This window comes from Porites lutea, chromosome 4, assembly GCF_958299795.1.
Source record: "Porites lutea chromosome 4, jaPorLute2.1, whole genome shotgun sequence".
Taxonomy (NCBI): domain Eukaryota; kingdom Metazoa; phylum Cnidaria; class Anthozoa; order Scleractinia; family Poritidae; genus Porites; species Porites lutea.
This window is the reverse complement of record NC_133204.1, coordinates 36,610,780-36,636,671: the sequence shown is the minus strand read 5'-3', so window position 1 is coordinate 36,636,671 and position 25,892 is coordinate 36,610,780. Positions and strand designations below refer to the sequence as shown.

General features: G+C 40.8%; 1 protein-coding gene and 1 long non-coding RNA gene across 2 annotated transcripts; both read left to right on the top strand.

Moving 5' to 3' along the window:
* The first annotated feature begins 210 nt into the window (after positions 1-210).
* Positions 211-8,739, top strand: LOC140933456 (putative protein 2). Its single transcript, XM_073383014.1, has 5 exons — positions 211-346; positions 4,219-4,322; positions 5,167-5,254; positions 6,415-6,525; positions 7,027-8,739. Exons 1-5 carry the CDS (start codon positions 251-253, stop codon positions 7,159-7,161), a joined length of 534 nt encoding a protein of 177 aa, XP_073239115.1. The 5' UTR covers positions 211-250; the 3' UTR covers positions 7,162-8,739.
* Positions 8,740-15,298: 6,559 nt separating this feature from the next.
* On the top strand, positions 15,299-16,135 carry LOC140933461 (uncharacterized). The gene is made up of 3 exons (XR_012165056.1): positions 15,299-15,416; positions 15,665-15,762; positions 15,951-16,135. It is a non-coding gene; the product is annotated as an uncharacterized lncRNA (long non-coding RNA).
* Positions 16,136-25,892: the final 9,757 nt, after the last annotated feature.

Sequence of the window (25,892 nt, the reverse complement as noted above, 5' to 3'; positions counted from 1 at the left end):
ATGAGCTTTGTAGTAGTCTTTAGCTTTGACTTCCCGGTTTTTGTTTTAAATCAAGCCACCCAAAAATATACTTGCCAATTTTTCCTCGATCATGCGCGCGCGTCACTTGAAATCTGGAATACCCCGCTCGGGAGCTCCGGATTCGGATGGACGCCTGGGGAAGAGAAGCAAAAATTTCCCATCATGCAACTTACGCATATTGATGCCGCTTACTTCAAGATGGCGGACAAGATGCGAACTTCTTAAATTTATGGTTCGAAACGAACAAGAAAACGGCATGATGGATTCAAAGGCGTGTCATTTTCTGCTTTTCATCTTATTAGCCTGTTTAATGGTAATTTCTGAGGTAAGAAAAGCTTTGCTTGGTTTTTGTCCATCATCCAAACAAAGGTGTTTCACGTTTGACCTACGGCCAGGCACTGTTAATGAAAACCCCCGTACTGGCAATCCCCCGGCCGGGACATAGCGCCTCTGATATAGTCTGTCTGATATAAATGCTTCTAACTTATTAAATGGAACTTCAGCTTTCACTAATGGCAGGGCTGTCAACCCCCCACATCTTCAAATAGTAAGAATTGATAGGGAAGGGATGATAGATGATGTCATCGCATGGCACATGACGTCATTTGTACAAAAAAAAAACGCGAAAAAGACGTTGTTGGGATTAAAACATTTGAGCTGATTGGTTTACTTCCCACCAATCATATTATTGCTTACCGTAGTTATTCGGTTATAAGGCGCACTCGGTTATAAGACGCACCCCAAACTTAGCAATTTAATCAAGTTAAATTCTCAGACTGAAAATTACGTGAAAATACTCGGTTATAAGACGCACCAAAAAATGAGAGTTAACAGAAGGATGTGATGAATCTGAGACCAATTATCCTTACACAATTGGCATGTGAAGTCTTTTTGTTAACGTAAACAAAAGTGAAAAAGTCACACATTTAATGATATACCTAAAAACAAAAGCTAAAAGTTCACACCTGTAATGATAAACATACAACGCATACACATTTAGAGTTTACTGGGAGCAGAACAGTCCCAGTGTTGTCATGCGGCGCCGACAAGCAAAGTTTCACGGTTGCTCTGACAGTGAAAGCGAACGGCGAAAAACTCCCACTGAAAGTCATATTCAAAGGTGTTCGGCAGCTGAATATCAACACGCCACCAAGGATGCAAATTTCAGTGCACAAGAAAGGCTGGATGGACGAAGAAGGTATGTTTTATCTCCACACTGTTTATTCAGAGAAGGAAGGAGCGAGCGACAAACGCGATTCTCGGAATTCGAAACTGTATTGTTGTCTTTGATATCATGTTACTGAGCACATGCTGTTAAGCACGTATGCAAATTTTCATTTGTTTGCTTTTCTCTTGAAGTCGTTTAGTATTCTAAAGGTCTCTAAAGGCAGTATTCTTTTTTTAATTCATAGGAATAAAGGAGTGGATTAGACGCAATCTTCGCTACACTACAGACCAAAAAGTTCTTCTCAAATTGTGATCTTAAGATTTTGTTACGTGAAAATACTTGGCTATAAGACGCACCCCAATTTTAGCACTAACTTGCCACCCAAAGACAGATTTTTCTTGAAAAAAGCGTGCGCCTTATAACCGAATAACTACGGTATATTACAATGGCATACCGGAGTTCGTGAGGAAACAGTCATTGGACATCAATAGTAAAACAGCTCAAACAACACAACATATTTGAAATTTCATTGTCAGAAAGTCGAATCTACAAGAAATGAAAAACTTTGGCGATTAGCTGGTAGATTTCAGACTCTAATCTGGAGACTGGAGAAATGGTTCAAAATCTGGAGTCTCCTGGATTATTTGGGAGAGTTGACGCACTGTAACTGTTACGTTTGCAATGACCTTAAAGATGGATGGCAAATTTAGCCAAAATAATGAGCTGATTAGTATCAGAAGAGGTAAGATTTTCGCTCAGCTCCATACGTTTATCATGCATTTATTTTTTGACCCTATTCACATGTGAATTCATATGTGAAATAGTGCATGTGAGATTGCTGCATGCAGAAGAGACGTATGGATTTGTACGGAAATCTTATTGTGAAAGATTCTCGCCTTATTTTTAAAGTCAGAAGCCACGATCTTGCTTTCTTCCTGGATTTGCTATTCGTGACCCAGTCCATCATGGTGAAAAATACTGCAGTGCACTACTCCACTGATGGTAAATGGTATGTGATAGCCCAGGGTCCGAAAATGCAACCAGCTAATTGTCAATGCGACTGACAATTTAGTGTTGCTACCAGAATATCAAGGCTAGTCGCCAGCAGGCGACTAACTTTCTGTAGCTTGTCAACTTGTTTTGAATGGTGCTCAAGGAATTTCGTTATAACTAAAAAAATTTGTGTTTTGATTTCCAGAAGATACTTACCCCATGTCTTGCCAAAGTTTTTCATCTCCATAGAAAATAATTTAGATGAACAACACCTCAGATAAAATTAATGTCATACACCGCTGTACATACCATAGCCAAAATCTAAAAAGCATTGACTTTTTATGGCTGAACAAAATCAGAATGTAAAATTCTCTCTTTTTTTATGTAGTAATAAAGGTGGTTGTTGTTTTTATTGAAGGACAAATTTCAGGCCACTGGGAACAAGGGGTAACAAGGGGTAACAGGGGTAACAAGGAAGAACAAGGGGTAACAAGGAGGGACAAGGGGTAACAAAGGGGAAACAAGGAGTAACAGGAGTAGCAAGGGGGAACAAGGGGTAACAAGGGGAACATGGTTAACAAGGGGTAACAAGGGGTAACAGGGGTAACAAGGAGGAACAAGAGGGAACAAGGAGTAGCAAGGGGTAACAAGGGGGAACACGGGTAACAAGGGGGAACAAGGGGTAACAAGGCTCACCCCTTGGTTTCCCCTTTGTTATCCCTTGTTCCCCCCTGTTACCCCTTGTTCCCCCTTGTTCCCCCTGTTACCCCTTGTTACCCCTTGTCCCCATTTTTACCCCTGTTTCCCCTTGTTACCCCTTGTTTCCCCTTGTTAACCATGTTCCCCTTGTTACCATTGTTTCTCCATGTTACCCCTGTTCCCCTTGTTACCCATGTTCCCTTTGTTACCCCTGTTACCCCTTGTTCCCCCTTGTTACCCCTTTTTCCTCCTTGTTCCCCCTTGTTACCCCTGTTACCCCTTGTTACCCCTTGTTCCCCCTTGTGACAAGGGGTAACAAAGGGTAACAATGGGGAACAAGGGGGAACCAGGGTAACAAGGGGGAACAAAGGCTAACAAGGGGGAACAAGAAATGATGGGAAAGATCTTTCCAGAGGTCAACATGTATAGATTGGATTGACTGTTTTTCAATATTCGTTCTCGTGTGTTGTTTATAAAAATTCTTTTTAGGGCACATTGTGCATTATAATATTATTATGTACTTGATCAGCATACTGAAAATAATTTTGAAAACTGCTTACCAACTCCTTTTTGTGCCATTGGAAAGCAAATTTAAGGGCCTGTAGTTAGTGGACAGATTTCACTGGCATTATGTTGAGTAGATTCATGAGAGGAAGAGCTATGTCGGTGTTCTCCCCGTGAGTTATGGTGAAGAACATTATTCTACTGTATTTTGTTTTACTTGGACTTTGCTGATCTGTGATTGATAGGCACTACCCCATGTTTATATGGCGTATAAAATAAGTGGGAATATGAGGTTATAATATAGCTGTTTGAGGTGGGATAGGTGGATAAGGTACAGCAAATCGTAGCACAGGTACATCCCTTGAATGCACCTTACAGTACATGTATGTGACCTAATATTGAGGTGTCTGACACAAAAGACCAATATTTTATAAGTGATGGAATGTCTGCATAATATTACTAATTTGACATAATTTGACATAATTAAATGACATTGAGTCAGCTGCCAAATAATATTGAAAAACTTAAATGTAAATCCTGAAGTACTTGCCAAACAACAGGCCGGTGCAGCTCATGCCAATGGAATACAGCTCTAGCAATTCCTGGGATTGATAAAGCCTAAACCAAAGAGTGTGTCTCTTAAGTTTTAGGTTTTAAATTCGGAGCCGTGCGATTTTGTGGTAGTTTGAATAACAGAGAATATACTAAAGAAATTCAGTTGAATACGAACCCTTGAAAAAACTTCCCATAACACTTGACAATCATATCACTTCTTTTTAACTAGTTCAGTGTCATCCAGGTTGACATAATTTATGTTGGACATGTTATTACAGGGCCAGTATGATGATGTAAGGTGTAAGTGTGTTTGCCCCAAGGAAAATAACAAAACAACCAGGATACCTAATGTTTTTGTTCAAACTGTTGAAGCCAAGGACTGGTAAGTTAATAAGTTGACTTGCACACCAACTTCTTTTTGTATGGATTGTATGATGTTGTGGTCCAATAGACCTCCTAGCCTAGGATAGGTTCTTTTTTCAATGTAGGTCATTTGATGTTCTCAAAGGAATTTTTTCCTTTGTCTTTTCATAAAATGATGTATACACAATCTTTGTTATGCATGTTTCATAAGACAAAAATAATTTTGAAAGAGTAAATTCACATGACCTACACTAAAATAAAGAAAAAAAGGCATACAAGCTGAAGGGTCTATTTTTTCTCTTTGGTTCAAATTTTATTATTTTTTTCCTTTTGGGTGTGGATAAAATAATTGCACATGAGTTTGAAACAATGGAAAGTGAATCACCCACTCTAAGGCCCTGTTTATTGAAAAAAGCTGTGACAGTCCCCGGTACAGAAGCCACCCTCCCAGCCGAGTGAACTTTAGTGAGCGTTTATATGAGAAAAAAGTTGACCCCTTTGCCTGAAGCAACAGTGCTCGCACATATCTCTTTGTCTGAAACAGTGCCTGTGCATGCTCTGGTTATTTCACGTTGAATGAGCTGACTGGGCTGCACAAGCCAAGTTCTATATTGAGAAAAGTTAGCCTGGCCAGGAGGGGTTACCTTTCCAACACAGAAGCCAATTTTTTTCTCATGTTAATGGTTCACCATGTTTTGCATCGCTGAGGTTAGGAAATGTATGAAAAGTTGGCTTGCCCAGGGTAGTGACCTTTCTTCTTGTTTGTTTGTTTGTGTTTGGATCATAACTATTGCGACAAGTACATGTAGGTACCTAATCACTTTTGTGATGAAACGTTAACTCATATTCTGTTCTTCTAATAGCAACTGTGAACATATTGTGCAGAGAGAGGAACAATTTTGCTTAAGATGTCAGTGCATGTATGAAGCCAGGAACACAACTCTCATCAAGGTCTGTATGTCTTTGAATGAATATTAGAATGAGTCAATACACGTGGATTGGTTCTTAGTTTTGTTCCTACCAAAGGTGACATATTGAAGGTGTGTTTGGTGTTTGAGTGTTTGATTGATTAGATTTCAGTGTAAGAAGTAAATAATAAATAAATGAATAAATAAATTACACTTAAATTATTTACATAGCGCCATTTCCAGTGATTCCCAATGGTGCTTTACAAGAAGTGTTTAAAATATTACAAAATTAATATTGTTCATAAATTACATTTAATTGAAACAAATTAAAAATAGCAAAACTAATTGACCAAAAAAAAAAAAAAACGCTGTCACTTAAAACGACTAAAATACAAAAGGACTAATTTCATAGAAACGCTTTCCTAAAGAGATAGAAGGCACTGGTAGGTTGTTATGGTTCTCCTCCATCTAATTTTTTTCTGTCATCTAAAGGCTCTCTCTCTGGCTCGGGGGGGAGGTGGAAGGCTTAAGTCGTTGGGGTACTTCCCTATCGCTCAATGTTGGTGTACAACATTTGGTGAGTTAACTGCGATAAACAATATTGGGAGGTAGAGGAGACAGGTGAGAAGGAAAAAATATAGGGGTTTGGTGGAAGTGTCCCAACGGCTTTTGTCTGGGACTGTAGACTGCTCTTGGACCTGTCTGTGTTGTAGTGTTTAGGCTTTTTGTTGAGCATCTCATGGGCATAAGCTTTTTTTTCTTGAGAGTTTGTGTTCTTTCTGTATGATGTCCTGCCTTTTCTTCCCTATGTCTTTCCACTGTTTTATCAGGGTGATGGGTGCCTGCTCTCTCTCCTTCATGCATGGGGGTGCATAGAGGGCCGTGTAGACTGTTCACAGTCCCCTGTTTGTTACTCATCGCCAGGCTAGACTCATAACATTTGAAACCAAGATTGCAGCCGGCAGCGCAAAGTGCTCTATCTTGACAATCTTGTGAAAAAGTAGGGGACTGTAAACAGTCTAAGGGCTGTGAGGAAAATTTCCTGGATCTCGAGGGCACCCAAACATCCATCACGGGAGGCATATGTTAACAGGAACAAAAGAATGGTTAAAGATACTGTATGTAAAATACTTTTTAGCTTAGTACTCCTGTCCTTGTTATTTATCAGTTTCTCATTGTATGAAATATCTTGTACATACACAGGTGGTGATTATCTTTATCCTTGTTGCGCTTGGAATTTTGTGTATCTACCTCTTATATCTGTTTATTGACTCTAAACGGAGGCCAGTGGAATTAAGTGTGACAGCAGATGAGGTGACTCGCATTTTAATATTATTATATACATTTTGCATTTATAGTGCAATTTAATGCACTTTTTAAATGCAGACAATGTAATAAAGAACACCTTTGAAACATAAATTTGTTCTTGAGCTTTAAGTAGCGTTAAATCAGTAGAGGACGCTTATTGGTTATGCAGTATATACCTACATGTCTGATGATGATGTAGCAAGTGTGACAATGAGGATTGTATATTTTTGGATTGAGAGTGAGTTAGAGTCATCTTTGAGTCAGTGTGACTTTCATTGTACAATTACAGTAGCAGAAAATTGTTGGGAATTTTGTCCAAAGACCTCATTTACCATACTCGCCATCTTTGCATGCACTTAATAAAATTGGCAAATTTTTTAACCCCCCCCCCCTCCTCCGAGAAACCACATGACACTGCTTTTATCCCATCAGTCCTTAAGTGCATGAAAAGATGGTGGGTGTTGTGAATAAGGTCTCTTTTTAATATTTTTTGATATTTTGCACTAGGTACAAGAAAGACTACGAGCAACCCGGCTTAGAGGGGGGAGCATACGAAAGTTTGATGAAAAGATGGCAAAATGGAAGAAAACTGTAGCAGAGCAAAGGAGAAATATATATGATACAAGAACTATGCTGAGTTAGATAAACTGCCACGCAGGACACACCTACCCCAAGCTCCAAATATCAGGTCGCTTTTTACCAGCTTTCCTCCATTCCTAGGGGCATAGCTAGGGGGAACCTTGGTGCCTGGCCATCCCCCCCATGCTGTGAGATAATGGTTTTACGTCCCTTTAATTCAGTTGGTGAAAACGCAGAAATTGGTAGAATCAACATGCAATAAATCCTTTCCTGGGCTAGATAGTTACATACTCCATTTGCAGGACCGAACATCTGCAGTGGATCATGTCTTTTTGTAGGCTTGTCCCTCCCCCACCCTCCAAACGCTTGGTGCTCACCCACCACTTTTAGTAAAACACAGCATAGATGTCGACAAGCCAATCTGGTAAGTACCCTGGGTGTGACACTGTGTGATGCCCCCCCCCCCTTCCCCTTCTGAAAATCCTAGCTATGCCCCTGTTTCCCTCTGCACTGACGTCATAACTAGTTAAGCGTCACAACACCTCTCTCCTCCGCAGCTGGAGGCCTCTTTGTGTCGTAGGGAGGCTGGGGAGAGGGAAAAGAGAAAGTCTGCGGGGGACCATGGGAAGGGCAAGCGAGGCTCGCGCCTCTTCCCATCTCCCATTGTCCCATGCGCAACTTCTATTTTTCGGTTATTGCTATATTTATTGGGATACTCAGCAGAAGTTCTTGCTGAAGAGAGAGTCACAACACGGTTCTGTTCATCGCTAATTATGAGGCTCCACTAGAAATTGAAAATTGGGGAGAAAATTTAACGTAGAATTAATTTGTGTCTGTATCAACCTCGTCCCCAGTGCTTTTCCCTAAAAAAAATGGAAGGGGCGCCCGCCCCTCTCATTTTTTTCAGGGAAAAGCCCTGGGGACAAGGTTGGTATCTGTATAACTGTTGTGTATGGTGTTTCAGGGCGATCTCAGCCAGGGTTCTTTGTTTTCATTGTTTTCTCGGTTAATAGAATACAAAGTGAAAAGACAAAAAAATCCAAGATTTTGTCTCGTATGTAGCAACTTACAAATGTATTGTACAGTAAAGAACATGAACAACAAATGAGTGTATATAATTGCAAAATTTGCAATAGTGACTTTCCAAGGACAAAAAAATTTAAGCTGTAAACGTACTTCGTATTTGTTATAAAAACGGCTCAATTGTCGTTAGATATTAATGCAGGACAAATTTAGGCTTTGAGGCATATTACGCCTAAATTTTTTGTTTAATCAAATGCAGATTGCTGCAAATGTAGCCGTCAACAATTTAGTAGAGACCTTAATTAAGATACACCTCCTCTTACCCCGATAAATGGCTAGGCTACTGTAGCTGGTACTGGTCAGACTGATGATGCCGTGGGTGCATTTCCACATCTAGCCAGTTACGATCGCCTTTTTAGTTATATATAATTACATGGCAAACGTGTTGGCGAGTTCCCATACCAGAAGGGAGAAACGGTAGATCCGAGTCAAGTAACCCCATTTAATTTCGTAGTATTTTTTGAGAAAGCAATTCTGTAAAAAAAAAGTAATAAAAAATAAAAATGATGATAATAATAACAACAACAATAAAGAAATAAACAGATCTTTTTTCAATAACAGCTGCCTTCTCTATAACTGAATACATATTTTCCCAAATTGTTTTAGTATCAAGAGTGTTTTTTAAACTTATCAATCGCAATGCGTCATGGGCTACTGCCGGCTCTTGCTCTCTTTTTGCAACCCTGGCTCTTCTTGTTTTCCAATACAGCGGCGACAGGAATCAGCGGGGGGGGGGGGGGGGGATTATTTTAAAACCAATCAAATGAAGGATTATGGTTTCCTGTCGATATAATGCAAGCATGAAACCTCACCCCCGGGCCAGCTTCCGTTCGCTCGGATATTTCCTTATTCTATTTAGCTTTTGCGGAGCGCGCGAGCGAACACGCGAAGGAAAGAGGAGGCGCGCGCGTGTTCTCGAAATTTCTGCCTTCGCCCTAAAAAAACGGCGCCTGCTCCCTGTCAGCAGAGTCCCTTCCATTCTTCCTGAGGAATGATTCGCGATAGAGGTCGCCCTCCTCTTCCTCGACTTTATATCAAGAAAAGCTCAAAGCGACTCTGCTAACATGATTGATCGCCAAAGACGGAGATCAGCTAGCTTACGAACAAAGACGCATTTCCGGTCGTCGCGTCTCTCTACTTAGAGAGGCTAGAGATCAGCTAACAAATGGAAGGCGTTTTTCTCCCCGTCCCTTTCCCTTCAGTAGTGAACGGTAGTGGGGTCTGATTATTTTCACAAGGGCAAGGGCTGTTAATAAGTTAATTTACAACCAGTTCGCGCTGGGGATTTTCTAACCAAAAATGCGCCCCCGTTAGCGAGAATGCGGTATTACGTCAAAATATTGAAATAAAGCGGCCATTTTGAAGCTTCGAAGGGACGCCGTGAACCGGCATTGCTGTACAGGTAAGTTGTTTTTCGGTGCTTCACTTCGTTTATAAATAGCCTCTAAATAGCAGCTATAACGGCCATTGCTGGTACTTCCTCAACCGTTTTCTGCGCTGCCCCGCTACAGTACACTCTGACTCGTTCGCGTCGCTGGTCTGCTGGTTTCGTGAGGTTTCTGTACTACTGCACACAGTTGCACACAGATGATAACAAGCCACCTTCAGCATGTTTTGAGCTATTTGCTTACCTTCCCGATGGGATGGTATTACAACTCTAGCGACGTGCATTTTGATCCAAGCCAAATTAAAATTTTGCATGTTTAGCAGTCGCGGGCCGGCGATGACCGTGGAAACGTCACATGACTACATGCAACTTCGTCGCTATCGGTGCATTGCTCAGTTTTGTCAATTTGTAGGTGAATTCTCTGGGCTTAAATTCTCGAACGCAGCCAAATTTATAAAGGGAAAGGAGAATGTAGCATCATGTGTGTTTACGTCCAACATAAAACGTGGACGGTAATTATATCGGATAAATAAGTATAGCGCCATTTCTATTGCTGTCTAATGGTTAATTTTCTTGTCGTGTTCTGCACGATTACGACGAACAATTTTTATTGTTCGTTGTAATCGTGCAGAACACGACAAGAAAATTAACCAAAAAGTTTATCGCCTGTGCAGAGTTGTTGTTTTGTCTATAAAACCTATTGCTTCTTACATGTTCTGGTTGCCGTGAATAGGGCCTTGTAAGATCCGACTACGGCGATGACAAGGAGAACGTCAAAAATGGAAGAAATAATACCGTAAGTCGTCTATAAAGCCCCCTCTCAAATAAGCCCCCTTTCTCTTACTAGTAATAGTTGACACTACAGCAGCCCCAGCTCTGCATATTGCTCGTTGTGTAGCTCTTTGAAATATACCGATTCATAAGGAAGATTTTCATACATATTCCATACAATAGGTGAGATAAATACAGGAAACGCAAGGTTCCATGCACAGTTTCAGGTCGATTTACACAGCTTTGATCGAAACATTCTCAGTTTCGAGAATAGTTTATTCCAAACCATAAGAAAATATTTAAGTAGAAGTTGAATTTTTCGCTATTTCTCTTTCACTTTTCACATTCAGTTCATTTTATTTGCCGGAAAAGAAGCCTTAGAAATTAAAAGGAAGTTTGATCAGTTCACACTCGCGCATTCTAGTCTTATTTTAAACTTTACAGCGGAAGGGCATCTGTGAGCAGGTAATAAGTCAGCACAGAATTTCAGGGATTGTCGGCGAATTTCTGTAATCGTTCATTGTTCTGCTTGTGATAAGCTAGCCTTTGTTCACTCGTCTTGCTTGTTTGGGGCTGAGTCTTATTCCGGTCAAAGTGAGAGAAAGAGTGTCTGGCAAGGTTTCCAATGAAAGATTTGTGAACTCGTGTCTGGCAAACTCTCCAAGTGTTTATATATACACAGTTATACGCACCTTATAACTTCTTCTGCGCTTTACGAGTGACGTTAAAATTTTGGTCCGTAACTTTCACTGAAACAACTGCTCCACAGAATGTCACTGATAACAAGTAACGCAAAAGAGTGTCGAAGTATGACTGCACAATAAATGTCACAAAATCTACCTAAGCGGTCCCTTGGGGATGTTCTTCACGTCATCCTAACCATTTCGTACTTACGGGTGCAAACAATAGAAACGTCATCTTTACCTACCGATTCCTCGCGGCCCCTGTTCAAGCAAATCGAGATTTTTTCTATATTGACTGTACGACTGTATATTTCAACTGTAAGGACTTTCCTTAATACATGTATACGCGCGAGTTACTAGAGTGCCTCCTCGGGATTTCGCCTTCTGGGCGAAATCCCTACGGGGGCAATAAGCTCCCCCCTCCCCTCCCCTCCCCTAATTATTTTTCACTAACAAATGATGGACTGTATAAATCAATCACAACTGTAAAACTTCGTGTGGACTGATCCAGGATGGTTTATTCACCAACTGGAAGTTTGGATTTGTTTTTGATCCTCGGCTGCATGACGTCCAACTTCTTGTACTTGAGCTTTTCCACTTTATATTCTAGTTCTTTATGGAGGACTGATACCACCGTCTTTTCTAAATGAAATAAACTGTAAAAGGCTTTCGACGATTATTACCTTTCTGATAAAACCTTCGCATCATTGTACGCTTGGCATTAGCGATTAAGGACATTGATATTTTGCGACTACGCATACGCAGACGTCAACATCATCCGCGTTTAAAAAAAGAATAAATTGTCGCACGCAAGGACGACTACCGTTTGCACGGGCCCACAAAATTGGTTCCAATGACTTTTTGAGGCAAGATACCACTGATGAATTGCTTTTGAATTTATTAAACGTGAAACATTCACAACAGCGCTGGAAGGCAATTATTTTGTCCAACTTTTAAACCAGTATTGCGTAGGATTTGGCGCCAAGATGAGCACAGCTCGAAAAATGTTTTTAATGTTTGGTACCGATTTCACTTTCTCGTGACTGGTTTAGCCGCTTTGGTTTTTTATTAACCCATAGAAGATAGAACTCACCTCGGGAACTGTCATGGGAAATGTTTGTTTTACCTATCCATCAGGGAAATTTCCTCTTGGCAAGTTTACTTTGGGGAATCGGTTTACACACAAAAAGTTGCATCCCAGTGGGCAACAGCTATTTGTCCATTGGTAAAACGGCTAGTGTAGCCGCACCTCATTTATGAGGGACGTAAACAAGCCACAACGAAATTTTCGTTCTCTCCTTGAACTTGGATATGGTCAGTTCTTAGAAATTCAATTCAAGGAGAGGACGCGTACATGACAAAATAAGTGAATTGGAATAATCATGATGAAGAATGAAAGAACGCGAATTCGCTTGTTAAGCGACGTTTTCGCCGCCCGCCGCCGTCCTTCCCATCCTCGGATCTTGAGGTCCCTAATGACTGAAGAACGGCAGGGACCAACTCTAGATGCGACACTTAAGTGTTCGTGAGAGAGCTGCCCTCTTCACTGGCTTTCCTAAGGCTTAGTTGGCAGCACGGACTTTTAAAGCGGAGTGCTGGAGATAAGGAAGCGCGAGTGGGCGATGGTAGGAACGAGCGCAGAGCGCGCGCGGGGAGAGATCACTTTTTCCTTAATAATTTACTCAAATATCCCCCAGAAAAGCGATCGCGAACGACTGGGAACGAAGCAGGTCAGAGGGAGGTAACAGCACCCTATGTTTTTGATGCCTTCCTGTTAGCATTTCTGTTGCGTCACTCACTTGTGATGATCGTTTTCTTGCTATTCGCCCCTATTAAGACCGTTGTCACACTTAATATAGATTACTGACACGGATTATCAGACGGAAAATCCTTCTTAGATGGATAATCCCTCTCCAATGTGGAAACGGCTATAAGCAGCTCTTCCAACTATCTAAACGCCAGGAACGCTAATCCTGCGTTGCAATTGTAAACGGGGAGGGATGGAAGTTAAAAGCTGAGAGTTGTAGAGTTGAAGGATCGCCTGTTGTACGAGTCGGTCTTTTCCCATTTACCTTTTACTTTGCACTTCAAATACCTTCATTACCTGGGCAAAGAAATCCGCTCATCTATTTATCTGCTGTCCGCTTCTTTTTAGCTGTCCAGAGTTGCCAAACTCTATATGGACTGCAAAACAGTCGTCCGATGTTTTCTCAAATCGGTTTAGCGTAGCGTAAGAGTCTCACGCGCGCAAAGCGCGCGAGCCTCGTAAGGCGTGTGCGGCGAAATGTGAGGCGTCTCTTCCCAGTCTTGCTCTCCGTTTAGAGCCTCGCTCCAGTCCTTTAGTTTGACTGTTCGCGCGTTCTTGAATATTCCAAAATACGGACTGTTTTGCAGTCTAAACTCTATGCAACTAGGCGGGAAGAATTTCGGGGGGATGGGGGGGAGGGCAAATGCCCTTTCTGCCCTCCCCCTATCCCCACCGACAGCGCCATCTAATCTGCAAAACGGGCGTTTATTTCGAGAGCAAAGCGGGAAATTTAGTCATGCTTGGGGTACCGTCTCAGGACCCGCGCAGGTGGAAGGGCTGTGGGGGCCAGGGCCTCCCCCGGCACTTTTTGAAAAATAAATAAAATTAAGTACAGTGGTATGGTATGCTATGGTAACTTTATTTATAAACGGTATTTCCTTCAGGTACATTTACATTCAGGTATAGAAAAACTAACTACCTAACTAATCTAGAATCTAAGATAAAAACTAAAATAATAAAGGTGAAAAGAAAACACCGGCTTTTCAAGGAGGCCGTGTGTGGAATCTCGATATAGCGAAGGGCCAAGGGACTGGCAAAATATGTTCGTAATAACGCGGCTTTTTTAAACTTATCTCGAGGTTCTTTTCCATATTGCCTTAAATTTTACTATTACTGTAGTCAAAAAAAATAGTTGGTTAGACCGAGGACTTCGTTATGGAGGTTCTATGTAACATACGTTTTCACATAAATAGTATCTTTGTTGGAATAAGAATCTTCCAGCATCTAAATCCAGTATTATTGGTCCGTTTCGATCCCATCAGTCTGATGCCACGGTAGTAAACCTCGAAACGCCTGTGTTCACAAAACTGCACTTAGTCCTAGACTTCTGCGTTTTCAAACCGGCAAGGCTATGTAGCATTTGCAACGATGCGGAATAGAGTCTTTTTTATGAAGGTTCTCGATTAAATCTGAAGACTACTCCACGAACTACGGTTTCTTAAAACGAATTATATAGGCTGATGATGTGGTCTCTGACGCATTTCGATGACATACTAAACAAAATGAAGGGGTGACAGGAACCTACAGTGCAAACTTCTACTGGTGGATCCTGCATGTGCAATCAGGCTCAGCAGGAGAAAGGTACTTTTCAGCGGCTTGAAATTTATAAACACGACTCCGCTCAAAAATGACTAAAGAAAGGTTCAGTAATCTGACAGTTCTAAACAGCCACAAAGAGAGAACAATTAAATTTGACCCCCCCCCCCCCTTCACTTCAAAAGAGGTGGTCACCGGCCCCCGCACTTTAAAAACTGCTCCGCGGGCCCTGCGTCTCGGCTCTTCTTAAGTCTAGCACTCAACCGGTTGAGCTAATCAGTCAGTATGCAGCGGCAGTTTATACGTCTCGAAACATTCTGTTATCTAAAAAGTACCAGGATCATTTCTTCGGCCGGGGGGTTGTCACTTTTAATATGATTAAGTCAAATATTTTCAGTCGTGTACTCAAGACAGAAAGGATCAGTCACGAATAATTAAAATGGCGGAGGTCCACCCTACGTAACGATAAATTTCTTGGTTTCTTTCTGGAAGGGCCGCATGTACTAGACGTCACTTAAGGTTTCGAAATATAATAACTATAAATAAGGCCATTGCAACGGAAATCAAGTGAGCCCGCGAGACTGAGCACCCCACCCAAACCCTTGTTTTCACTAAAACCGCTGGACGCCAGAACCTGGTTGAGGTCATTGTTATCTAAGGTCTTCCAAATCAAGTGGGCAAGGTTTATTGCCCTCTCGATAACAGTCCGGAATATCCCTAAATTTAAGGACAGGGCCAACTGGTCACGCGACACTTTTCAACCAATGAGAAGGCGCGCTTGTGTTTATCAACAAACAAATCAAAACATCGCCCCAGTGATCAAAAATTTTCAAAACAACGGACGGAGTCGGGCAGAATCAGTCATCGTTTCGAGGTTCTCAGGCATATTTTTAAAACTTTTCATGAGTCATACACAATTTTTTTAAATGGACAGCGTATCGGAAGCCATATTGGAAGTGTCTTGTGAAATATTCAGCACATTTTGTGGCTTATTCTTCTTTTATCTTTTAAACAACGCGATGTATAGGAGAGATTTTGGTCGGCTTTCAAGGTAGGTGAACAAGTATCTATTATTTTTTCGATTCACAGATTTTTTTACGAAGTTCTAGATATTTTTCCTCGATTGTCATATCGATTAACTTTTTTGAATGTGGGGGTGGCAGACAACCTAGAATTTTGGTAGACAATTTTTGAATTCCGAGGTCCAAAACACGTACGTTTTCCACTCCCGGGTTTCTCACAAAAGCCGTGTTATTACTTTTTTTCGCATTAGTACGAGCCTTTGCCTTTTTTTTCAAGGCCAAAACAACTTTATTAGTCTTATGGATATTCACGTCCAACATCTCGCCTCACTTTGCCGAATTTGCGGGGATGAAATTGAAGATCATAAGCGCAAGGTAGATACTAACCGCCTTGTTTCTGAAATTCACTAATCTGGAAAGATTTAATTTTGTTGGATTCTCCAAATGTTCATTCGCCGTTAAAAAACAATCAAAGAAACAAGACAAATCTCAATTGTAAAGGCTGTATTTCGCTACTCATTGAACATGCACTGATTATCTGGGATAAAATTAAAACATTGCAGGTACTACAGCAAGCAAAGAAAGCACCAGATGCGTGAAGTCAACACGAAACAACACAAAAAAACAAACAAGAAAAATTAATAAATTTGAACTACTTTCTATTCTTGTTATGATGACTGGTTCTTTGATTCTTGTCCTGTAGAAGTTAATAGGTAGTACCAATGCTGTTTTGTACGATCGCAACAAATTTTCACTCTCTCTAAGCCTAAATTTACACGGGACGAGTTTGCTTCTATCAAAAATCTTGCAAGCCATGCCAGTGAAGCCACGACCTCTGCGATCGGTCCGGAATCAGTTCGCATTCCTTGCAATGATTAATGCTCTTATTCTCTCTCATGACATGTTTTCTTTGAAATATTAAATGTGAAACCTAGACGAGTACTGTAAGCTCATCTTTAATTCTGTCCGACTCCGTCCGTTGTTTTGAAAATTTTTGATCACTGGGGCGATGTTTTGATTTGTTTGTTGATAAACACAAGCGCGCCATCTCATTGGTTAAAAAGTGGCGCGTGACCAGTTGGCCCTGTCCTTAAATTTAGGGATATTCCGGACTGGATAAGGTTAGCACTTGCCACTGGTGGTACTGAAGAACTATTGCAGCAATAATACTTTTATCCTCCTCTCCCCTTGTGGGGCTTTTCAGGGATAATGAAACAAATAATTTAAATGAAACAACATGGTTAAGAATCCCAACTTGTAGAAGGCGAACCAGTTGGCTATTTTACAAGCGTGGCCGAGGATTTGAACTCGGGACTACCAAGAACAAATCCAGCTAGCGGTCAGGGCGGGACTTGAACTCGGGGCCTCCGAGTTACAAGTCCAGCGCTCTAACCACTCGGCCACGCTGCCTCTCCAGTTAATAATCTCGAGCACAAAAAAACATTTTGGAGTAGTTTACTTAAGCTGGGTTGGAGGAGTGGTGAAAGCACTCGCCTTCCACCAGTGTAGTCCTCTTTTTCCATCTTCAAGACGACTCGCTATGTTGGCTGGAGGGTTGAGTTTTTTATTGGTCACCCATCTCCTCGCGCGAGTCTCACAAACTCATCTCCCTCTGCGTTCTTTAACTTACTTCAGACCTTTCGTTCCACCGCTCGCGCGAAACGTACTTTCCCTGCGCAAAAACACAGGTTGTTTTGCAGTCTATAACCTTTAACGGGACTGTTCTGCTGGGTGAAATGGTAAAATAATAGAAAGCTCTGTATTGCATTGCATTGCATTGCATTTCTTCGAAGGAACGTAGTCGGTAAAACTAATTTGGTCTTCCCGGGCGGAAAAGCGCTATGAATGTTGACAAGCTAGCTGTGTGTATCTTGCAGATGTCATTGGTATCTTTTTTACCCACCGTCAACCGTGCAGGAATTCTGTGACTACAGGATTGGTGACGTCATTTTCTGATGCAGGAGGAAAACGTATGTATATTCTCGGTTATGAGTCAGTTGTTGATTTCTTAGCTGTCTCATGACGTGCTTTGATCCTAATCATTATCTAAGTCAAAACACGTTAGTTGTTGTTTTTTCACCCCGGTAAACCGCAAGCTATATAGTTAAAGCATCGAGGAATGTTCAAAAACGATATTGGGGGATATGGGAATTAGTACCAAATGATACGCGACCATCGAAAAAAGTCCACCGGATGTGTTTAGGATTTCGGAAATACTTTCTTTTTTAATGAACTCGTTTGTTTCTGTCTTTTTTTTCCCGTCTAACAAAGAAGTACACCGTAATTGTGTCATTATTCGTTACATGATACTCATGATGGACACGATTACTTTGCATTTTGCTGTCAAAAAATACTGGAGAAATGTGCCTGCAATATTATCCACATTGATTAAGACGTAGTTGGTCAAATCTTTTGTCATATTGCATTGTTCGTTTACATCTATTGTTTTCTTTTTAGAAGGAGAAGACTGAAAACTGCATTCAGTTTATTGTGGTTTGCCTTTTTGTACAGGAAGCAATAAGCACTTTGCTTCGCTACCGCAGAAGAAAGGAATAATGTAAGTAACTAAAATTTAGTCAATGCTTGTGTTCAAGACCAATCAGTGATAATTAATGTTCTCAGTGTTCTCCTGTTAGTAAAATTCACCGCCCTAGCACAAGTTATTACCGCCTAGAACCATTAATTACGAAAGCCTAGAAAAATATGGGTTGTGAAAAGATTTATGTGGAAGCACTTATGCCATACTTCTTTCTTTCAAACGTTCTTCTTATGATTTATCTTAGGACGTTCGTGTTGTATTTGTATTACCTTTTCGACGTTTTTCTTTTCGCTAGCGGCCTGTTTGCGAGGTTTAAGTGTCCTGTCTTGCGCCCTTTCCTAATTTGCCCGGTGAAATGAAATACTTGTCGATGTTTCTCTGTACACTATAATTTGTACGTTATATTGGTCAGGTGTATTATGCTCGAGATTTGTTTTCACATCAGTGACACAAACTTTATAGCGCTATCTTCAAGTCTCTCCATGTCATAAGACGTTGCAAAGCTGTTGCTCTTTGCTTAATTCTCAATGTTTTCCTGTAGCCTAGAGGTGGTTATCGCTCAATATCATATAGTCTATTCGTTAAGCGCACTGGTCTTATCTTCTCACGTTTCTCTATACCTTTAGAATGATTTGTATCCTGTACAAATCATGTTACTCCAACCATCTTGAAAGCTTCTCCACTCACTCTTACCCTCGTGAAGTGTCGGCCACTCATTTTGCCTCTTTCTGTTACTATTGCGTATAAGATCCGATTTGCGAGTCGTATATCTTCTCCTATTTTTCTCGATTGTTGGTACTGAGTTACTGAGAATGACTATAGTTTTGTCTGATTGTCTTTGCGTTGCATCAATTGCCTTGTGAGTATAATAAACATTAGGTTTAACTTTCTCATCTGTACAGCTTTTATTTTTTATTGCTTAAGATTTGACTTGTGTTGCAGTAGAAAGTTAGGGTCTTTAAGGACCCCCCAAGTAAACAACTTGTAAATATTTTGAGGGCTTGGTAAGTCAAGTGTTTGGAAGGTTTTTCTTACAACGGGTTCGAGTTCGAAGCGCTGAGATGTGGCTTAAGTGTTGCAATTTCAGTAATTTTTTACAGAGAAACGGCTCAATTTCTGTAAAATCGACTTTTATTACTCGTTTGGGGCAAAGTGCTTAGTAATCAGTTACCCTCAAAGCTTGGGATAACTCTGATCTTTTATATTTTTTAACAGAGTAGGAACCTTTTCGTTAGTGTAAAACTATAGTATTTGAACTCAGGGCAGTCATTGTGCAGTTACTTTTTTGAAAAGTTGTTGTAGATACGTTTGTGGAGCTGCAGTTCGAAGTGGAGTTCTCAAAGTGTAATATTATACTTGCTTTATGAAGTTCGTTACGGTCGCAGTTTTACCTTGTTAAGTTATTTGGAAGTTCTAAATTATTTGTTAGTTGCAGGAGTTAGTGTGTTTGTATTTTTATACGAACCTTTTCTAAACTGCAACATTTTACGTCCCATTTGCAACACCTATCACAACAATACAAGCCGAAGCTATCAATCTCAAGTATTTAAGCCGGCCTCGTAGAACACATGGATTTCATCTAGTCAATATGATGTAAAATATAAGGATGTTGGAAGTAGAAAAGCTAAAATAATCACGAGTGATGTCTACTGAACGAGTCAAAAAAAATCTTACGAGCTCTTTCAAGGAGAGTAGAAAATATGACCTTGCGCTAACTATAGCTTGGACGCCAGAACGCGCTTGACCTTTGGAATATTTGTGCGAGCTACTGAGACCAACCATTCGACCTACGCTCGTAGGGCGATATTTGAGTTGCGAGATAACATGTGCTATGGCTAAAACATAGGCGTATCGACAAACGATTTGTCAATTTTGGATTTTTACTGAGCAGTGTTGTCTGGGTTTTGCGTTTCTCTGCAATACAGGGTCTCCCAAAAGTTCGTTCCTGTACTTTACAAGTCTGTATTTCAGTACGACTGGACTTGGTAAACCAATCATTTAAACAAAACTTGTGTCTTTCAATCTAATTCACTATCTGTTGTGCCATCCTTTGACTCGAATACTTGATTTGTGTACATCCGCGCCCAAGGTGCGCGTGCGCGAGTATATTTTCCAGCCACATAATTTTTGTATTTTATAGCCCGAATTGCTCGAACTCCTTCCTTGTTTTTTTGTGAATATCACGAAAGATAAACCCCCTTAACGCAAAAACTCTAAGGTAGGTAAGAGAATAATACTTCGATTTAGTGGCTTATCTTTTGTAGAAACTGCTAAAAAACTGGAAAAATCCGAATGTTGGGTGGTAAAGTGATCATGGAGAAATGAAGGTTTTGAGGGCAAGAAACGAAGGGGAAGACCAAACGTCCCGAATAAAGCAGCTAAAACAGTTTTAAAGACGGCTAGATATAAAATAGGAGACTCGACGAGGACGTTATTACGTAGTTAGCAAGCTAAGTCCAGAAAGAGTCATGAAAAGCGAATGTTTAACGTTAGATGCCCCTGAGATGGCGGAAAAAAACGATCTGCTTAGTCTGCCAAGTAACTTCAAGCTCATCTCCGTTTTGTAAAGAAGTGCAAAAGCCTTTCTGTGAAAGGGGGCCGGGATGATTATCTTTTTTGGATGAATGCCCAAAATATATTTTTTTTCAGCTGCCTAAACTAAACAAATATTGTCTTGGCGTCGAACTGGCTCCTGCGCACCAGGTGATAAAAAAGCTCAAAATGGATCACCTGTGGGTCTACATGCTATATCCCGCACCATGCTGCAACGGCTACAGAATGTGTTAAAAAAAAGCAAAAAGGGCATGACATTTACTGAAATTCTGAATTACATGTACTCGATAGAGAAATAAACATCTTCTAGAAATTTCATGGAAAAATAAAATTTCGATCGAAAGTTAAAGTGCATGAAATTAGAAGAAAGAACTTTTGGCACACCCTGTAAAGAAGACTTACTGGCAAGGAGGTTTCATGATCCGCCATGAAACGTCCACGGGTATGAAAAAACAATCTTAATACCCCGACCTACATTGTTTCGTTGACTTCAACAGCGTAAAACGTTTTTTAAACTAGAGGTTTGATAATTAGGGATTGACGGGGGTTCCTTTAGACTGTACACTGTCCACCACTTCTCTGTGTCTTCGTCGTTGTCAACGATTTTGTACTACGCAAAGCGGAGTTAAGCCATTGTAAAACTCATACAGATCGGAGGCGAGCGTAACGCTAACATTGCCACTACCCCTACTCCTATCCCTACTGCTACCACTACCACTACCACTACCACTAAAACGACCACTACCACTGTCAGTGTCACTGCCACCATCACTATCACAACCACTGCCACTGGCGTTCCCACTACCACTAAAACTGCTACTACCAGTACCACTGCCACTACCACCACCACCACCACTGACTAACGCTGCCACTGCCACTACCACCACCACTAATGCTGCCACTACCACCACCTCTGACTAACACTGCCAGTGCCACTAGCACTAGCACTGTCACTACCACTACCACCACCACTGACTAACACTGCCAGTGCCACTACCAACTGCACTGCCACTGCCAGTACCAATAACACTACCATTGCAACCACCTCTAACACTGCAACTGCCATATCCACTTATACCACCACACACACTGCCTCTACCACAACCACGGCCACTACTGTTGCTACTACCACTACTAACTTCCACTTACTTTCACTAAGTTTACGTAAATAAATGAGACTTGTTTTACCAAACGTTTTGACCTCACATTGTACTTGCTTCGATTCACTTTGAGAAGTAGTAGCGGAGTTTTTCTGAAAAAAGAGGATTTCACCAGCGAAGCCCTTAAGCTTGTCTGAACGAAGCCCTCATTTAAACCGCTTATGGAGTATGAGTTTGTTGTCGACGTCTACATCACTTCCGATTAAATACTTTAAACGACAAAAGTTAGTAGCATCTATATATGTTATGTTAAAGTATGGAAGGAAAGTGTACTTTGAAAGGAGGGAACGACACTGCATAGAACGAAACGGTAGCAGGTACTCTTCGTACGGATATACAGCCGACGATGCCATACGACACGTAACGTGTAAATAAAACAACTTGGTTTGGGTTTTCAGCAATATAGGGCACACGACTGCCCAATGAAAATGGACACCAACGAGAGCATAGGTGGTACCCTCCCTGGCCATTGCCACAACCCTTGACAGATCTGAAGACACCGGAAGGTGGGGGTGGGGGTGGGGGTGGGGGTGGGGGTGGGAGTGGTGGGGGGGATGGGGCCAATTCCAAATGTTATTACGCTCCTAGTGGTTCGCTTACACCCCACAAGAGTGAGATGACGGTTTTTCGTCCTTATACCAGAAGACTAGAGGGTCTGTCAGGGCAAAGGCAGCCTCCGAAGCAGACGTTCTTATGGCCTTGTCACGCGTTCCCTAACAACCTCTGCGTGGGAGGCTAGGGCAAAGACGACCCAAAGACACGTGATTCTTTATTGCTATTATTAAACCGTAAGTGTTGGACTGGCCTGGATTCTACCGCTCCTAAGTTTGGTACCCAACCAACTGAGATAATCAATCGTCTCTTAAAATACAAGGCTGGGACTACAGCGAGTGGTCAGTTTTGAATTGCCCTTATGCATTTTGACGTTAAACTAGCAAAAATCTCCACCAAGCCTCGTGTTGAAATTGTAAAGTTTTGCAGAAATTAATTCCCAGTGTAATTTAGAGTTAAAAAATACCCATACACAAAGAGTGCAAATGCGAAGAATTATGTTCACAGTCGAGGCCTAGTGATGAAACCCTAACAATTTATTCTCCTTTTTGCAAACGGCGTTTGACTGATACATAACAAAAGATTTATAACCAGATTAATCTAGAGTTTGGTAACTTAATTAACAACTATGGGCAAAGTACAGCATACGCAAATGTGACGTTGCTGCCAGGGCGTACGTTTTAGTCCCAAGAAATACTGTTAGCAATTATTAGCCGGTGAGATAACTTTAAGCAATTGGGTGTGGCATTATTGAATTGGCTTGGTTGGTATAGCGACTAGAATAATTCGACGCATTAACTCAGTATGCGTTCTATATTAAAGACACTAGTTGAAAAAAATATAAAATTTTGCAAAAAGAACAAAGGATGCTAGTCTTGATCTGTTTATTCAAGTGATTATCTTTTGAAGTAAAGCAGTTATTGATGAAGCATTCTACACGTGGGCTTAAGTATTAAACAGTAGTGTCTATGGTGCATTGGTATAGAGTTGCCCTGTCGACAAAAAGATCCATCTCATCAAGCATGAAGCTGTTGCTTTGGGCCAATTTCCTCAGTGATTATTTTTGTTTGACATTTTATCAGAACATGTATTTATGATTCTTCGTTTACGATCCCTTTCTGATAGAACGTGGTGCAATTCACACCAGCGGGAGTTAAAATGGCTGCAACTTTGTTCTAGTTCGATGGCATTTAAGAATAGGAAACAGAATTGTTTATACTTTGGCTGACCATCTAATAACTTGCTCATGAACCTTGTCTGAACGCCTGTTTGCTGTCTCGTTGACTTCTTTGTTTAATCTTTCGCCCCAGGGACTTGATGCTACCCTCCCGCTTGGAGGACATATGTTTCCACTAAATTGCAATTATCTCTTTTAACGTTACCTGTTCGTATGACCGATCACTTTAGGCAAAGCGGCATGTAGATAGTTAAAGTGTTTGAGTTGATTTATTGAGAAAATTTGTCGTTGTGTTAACCTTTGGTACCCCTCGTTCTTGTAAATACGCGCGTGGCGTTGCGCGGTTAATTTAAAGCTATCGCGCGTGTGGAGCGTGTAGCGTAAGGCGCGCGCGGTTGGAGGTTCCTTCCTATTCCTGCACGCGGTGGGACGTTTGTTCTTTCCTCGTGCTTTACATCCGCCGCTCGTAGGCGAGTAGTAACCCATCTTCAGCGGGTGAGCTTTGTTTGTAATTTCAAAATATACGTGACACTTGTGAGCTTCAATGCCTAGAAACAGTTTTTCCAAAATTCAGTGATTGTTCATATCTTCTTTTACCTTCTGATAATAGGTACATTCACCTTATCAAAAGATGTTTACACAAACAGCACCCCCCAAGTAAACTACTTTCAGTTTTCCTACTCACTTAGACCTCATCAAGATTTGGCAATTTGATATTCAGTTTTTCTTACACTTGGTCTTTTTCGTCCATTAATATTCACTGCTTTCCTTTTAGAACTCTTTACCGATATACTACGAAGAAAAAAAGTTTGCCGTCATTGTTCTATTTCTATGAACTCCTTAGGATAATCAAAAAATTACAAAAGAACGCTGCATGGAGCATTTGCTTCATGTTGACTAGTCTAAAGGCCTAAATCTTACTCGTCTTTAGACACAGACAATGCCGGGTAAAGCCGTGAACACCACTTACTTAGACTGTATTTGATGGCATGTCAGTACTTGTAGTTAAATTTGCAAGGTACTCTTGAAAAATAAGAAGATGATGATCTCAACTGACTGAAATAAAGCATGCGCAAACAAAATAAACAGTAGCTTTTGGCGGGAAAAGCAAGAAATAAGGATGCCCTTTGTTGGGGCCAAGGTACAAATTTTCTACATTTTTCCTACGGGAAAAATCGGCATACGATAACCACAATTAAAGAGCGTTCAATCAAAAAGTCAAACCATAATTTGTCATTGTAAGACACAAAACGTGGGAATATTGCCGTGAAGTGAACGCTGGTTGTGAGAATTTTTTTTTTTTGAATAGAAGCAAGAAAAATAGAGTTCTTCACTCATAAGCTGATATTTAAAACTTGTACTAAAAAGTTATAAAAGTTAATATACTTTATTTGAGTTAACGTACTTACCAGTATTTTACGTTTTTGTACTGGCATACGCTTATTTTTAGGTTTAGGTTTAAGGTCGTGGGAGTTTAGAGAAAATACATGCGAAGTTATGCCCCCTGAAGAGTTGTTTATGTTTTAAAAGTTCTTTCAATGTTTCTGTTGTGGTTTCCCACTCTGCGGTCTTTGCTTTAGCACAGAACGCTTCAGTAGAAGAATTTAAACACTGGGTATGCTCTAAAAAACAGACTTGTCTCAGTGCTTTTGGCACCTGGTTTTTTTTCTGACTGGTATAGCATCGTTACAGACGGAAATTTATGGAAAAAAAAAACTCGGATAGATCGGATAGAAAAGTATATAGAAGGGAGGAGCTCTGTGCAAATTGGATAATTTATTGATGCATATAATTTCAGCTGCCCCGTCGAACGAAACAAAACAAATTTGATAGAGTGGCTTGTTCAGTTTTGTTTAGATGTTTAGCTGAGTCTTGTTGTGGCACGAACTGTTCAAAACCTAAAGCAGCCGCTGTTGCACAAATCTATTTTTTTTTTAAAAAACTACCTCTAAGAGAAGCGACCTAGGCGAACGAGCAGAGCAATTGCCAGAGTGTATTTTTTTGCACTTACATTTTTTTTCCAAGGGAAGGAGATGATGAAGTTTGTGTCACCCACTATCGTTTGTTGTATTCTATACAGAACATTGGTTTTGTTCGAATTCACGTCATTCTTGTTGCTTGGAAACAAAATCGCGTCACTCTTGAAGTGATGTTGCATACAATTATTAGCCAAGTCACTTAACAAGCGAATTCGCGCTGCTTCAAACTTTATCGTGCTTATTCCATCTTGTTCAATTCGTTGTTAGCAAATTTTTCTGGAATTAAATTCTAAAAGACTGTATTGAAATTAAGGAAAGGTTAAAGAAATGTTCACGTCCTTCCCAAAATGTGAAATTAGGCACTTTTACTTCGTAGTCGTAAACTGACGGCAAAGAAATGTACAAAAAAGCGAAATGTTGTTTTTTCTAATCTAAACCTATTTGCTTTTATGACGTTCTTCTCGCCGTCGTCGTTGCTTGAGCTCCCTAATAGCCGGTCGCAATTAAGGCTTTGACCAGTGTTGTTTTGAGGGGAAGTCGTAACT

Excerpts from the sequence above, each read along its gene's own strand:
- LOC140933456 (XM_073383014.1), top strand. The coding sequence starts at position 251 with ATGGTTCGAAACGAACAAGAAAACGGCATGATGGATTCAAAGGCGTGT. Across the intron at positions 4,323-5,166 it reads ACTGTTGAAGCCAAGGACTG|CAACTGTGAACATATTGTGC; the intron begins GTAAGTTAATAA and ends TTCTTCTAATAG. Across the intron at positions 6,526-7,026 it reads TAAGTGTGACAGCAGATGAG|GTACAAGAAAGACTACGAGC; the intron begins GTGACTCGCATT and ends ATTTTGCACTAG.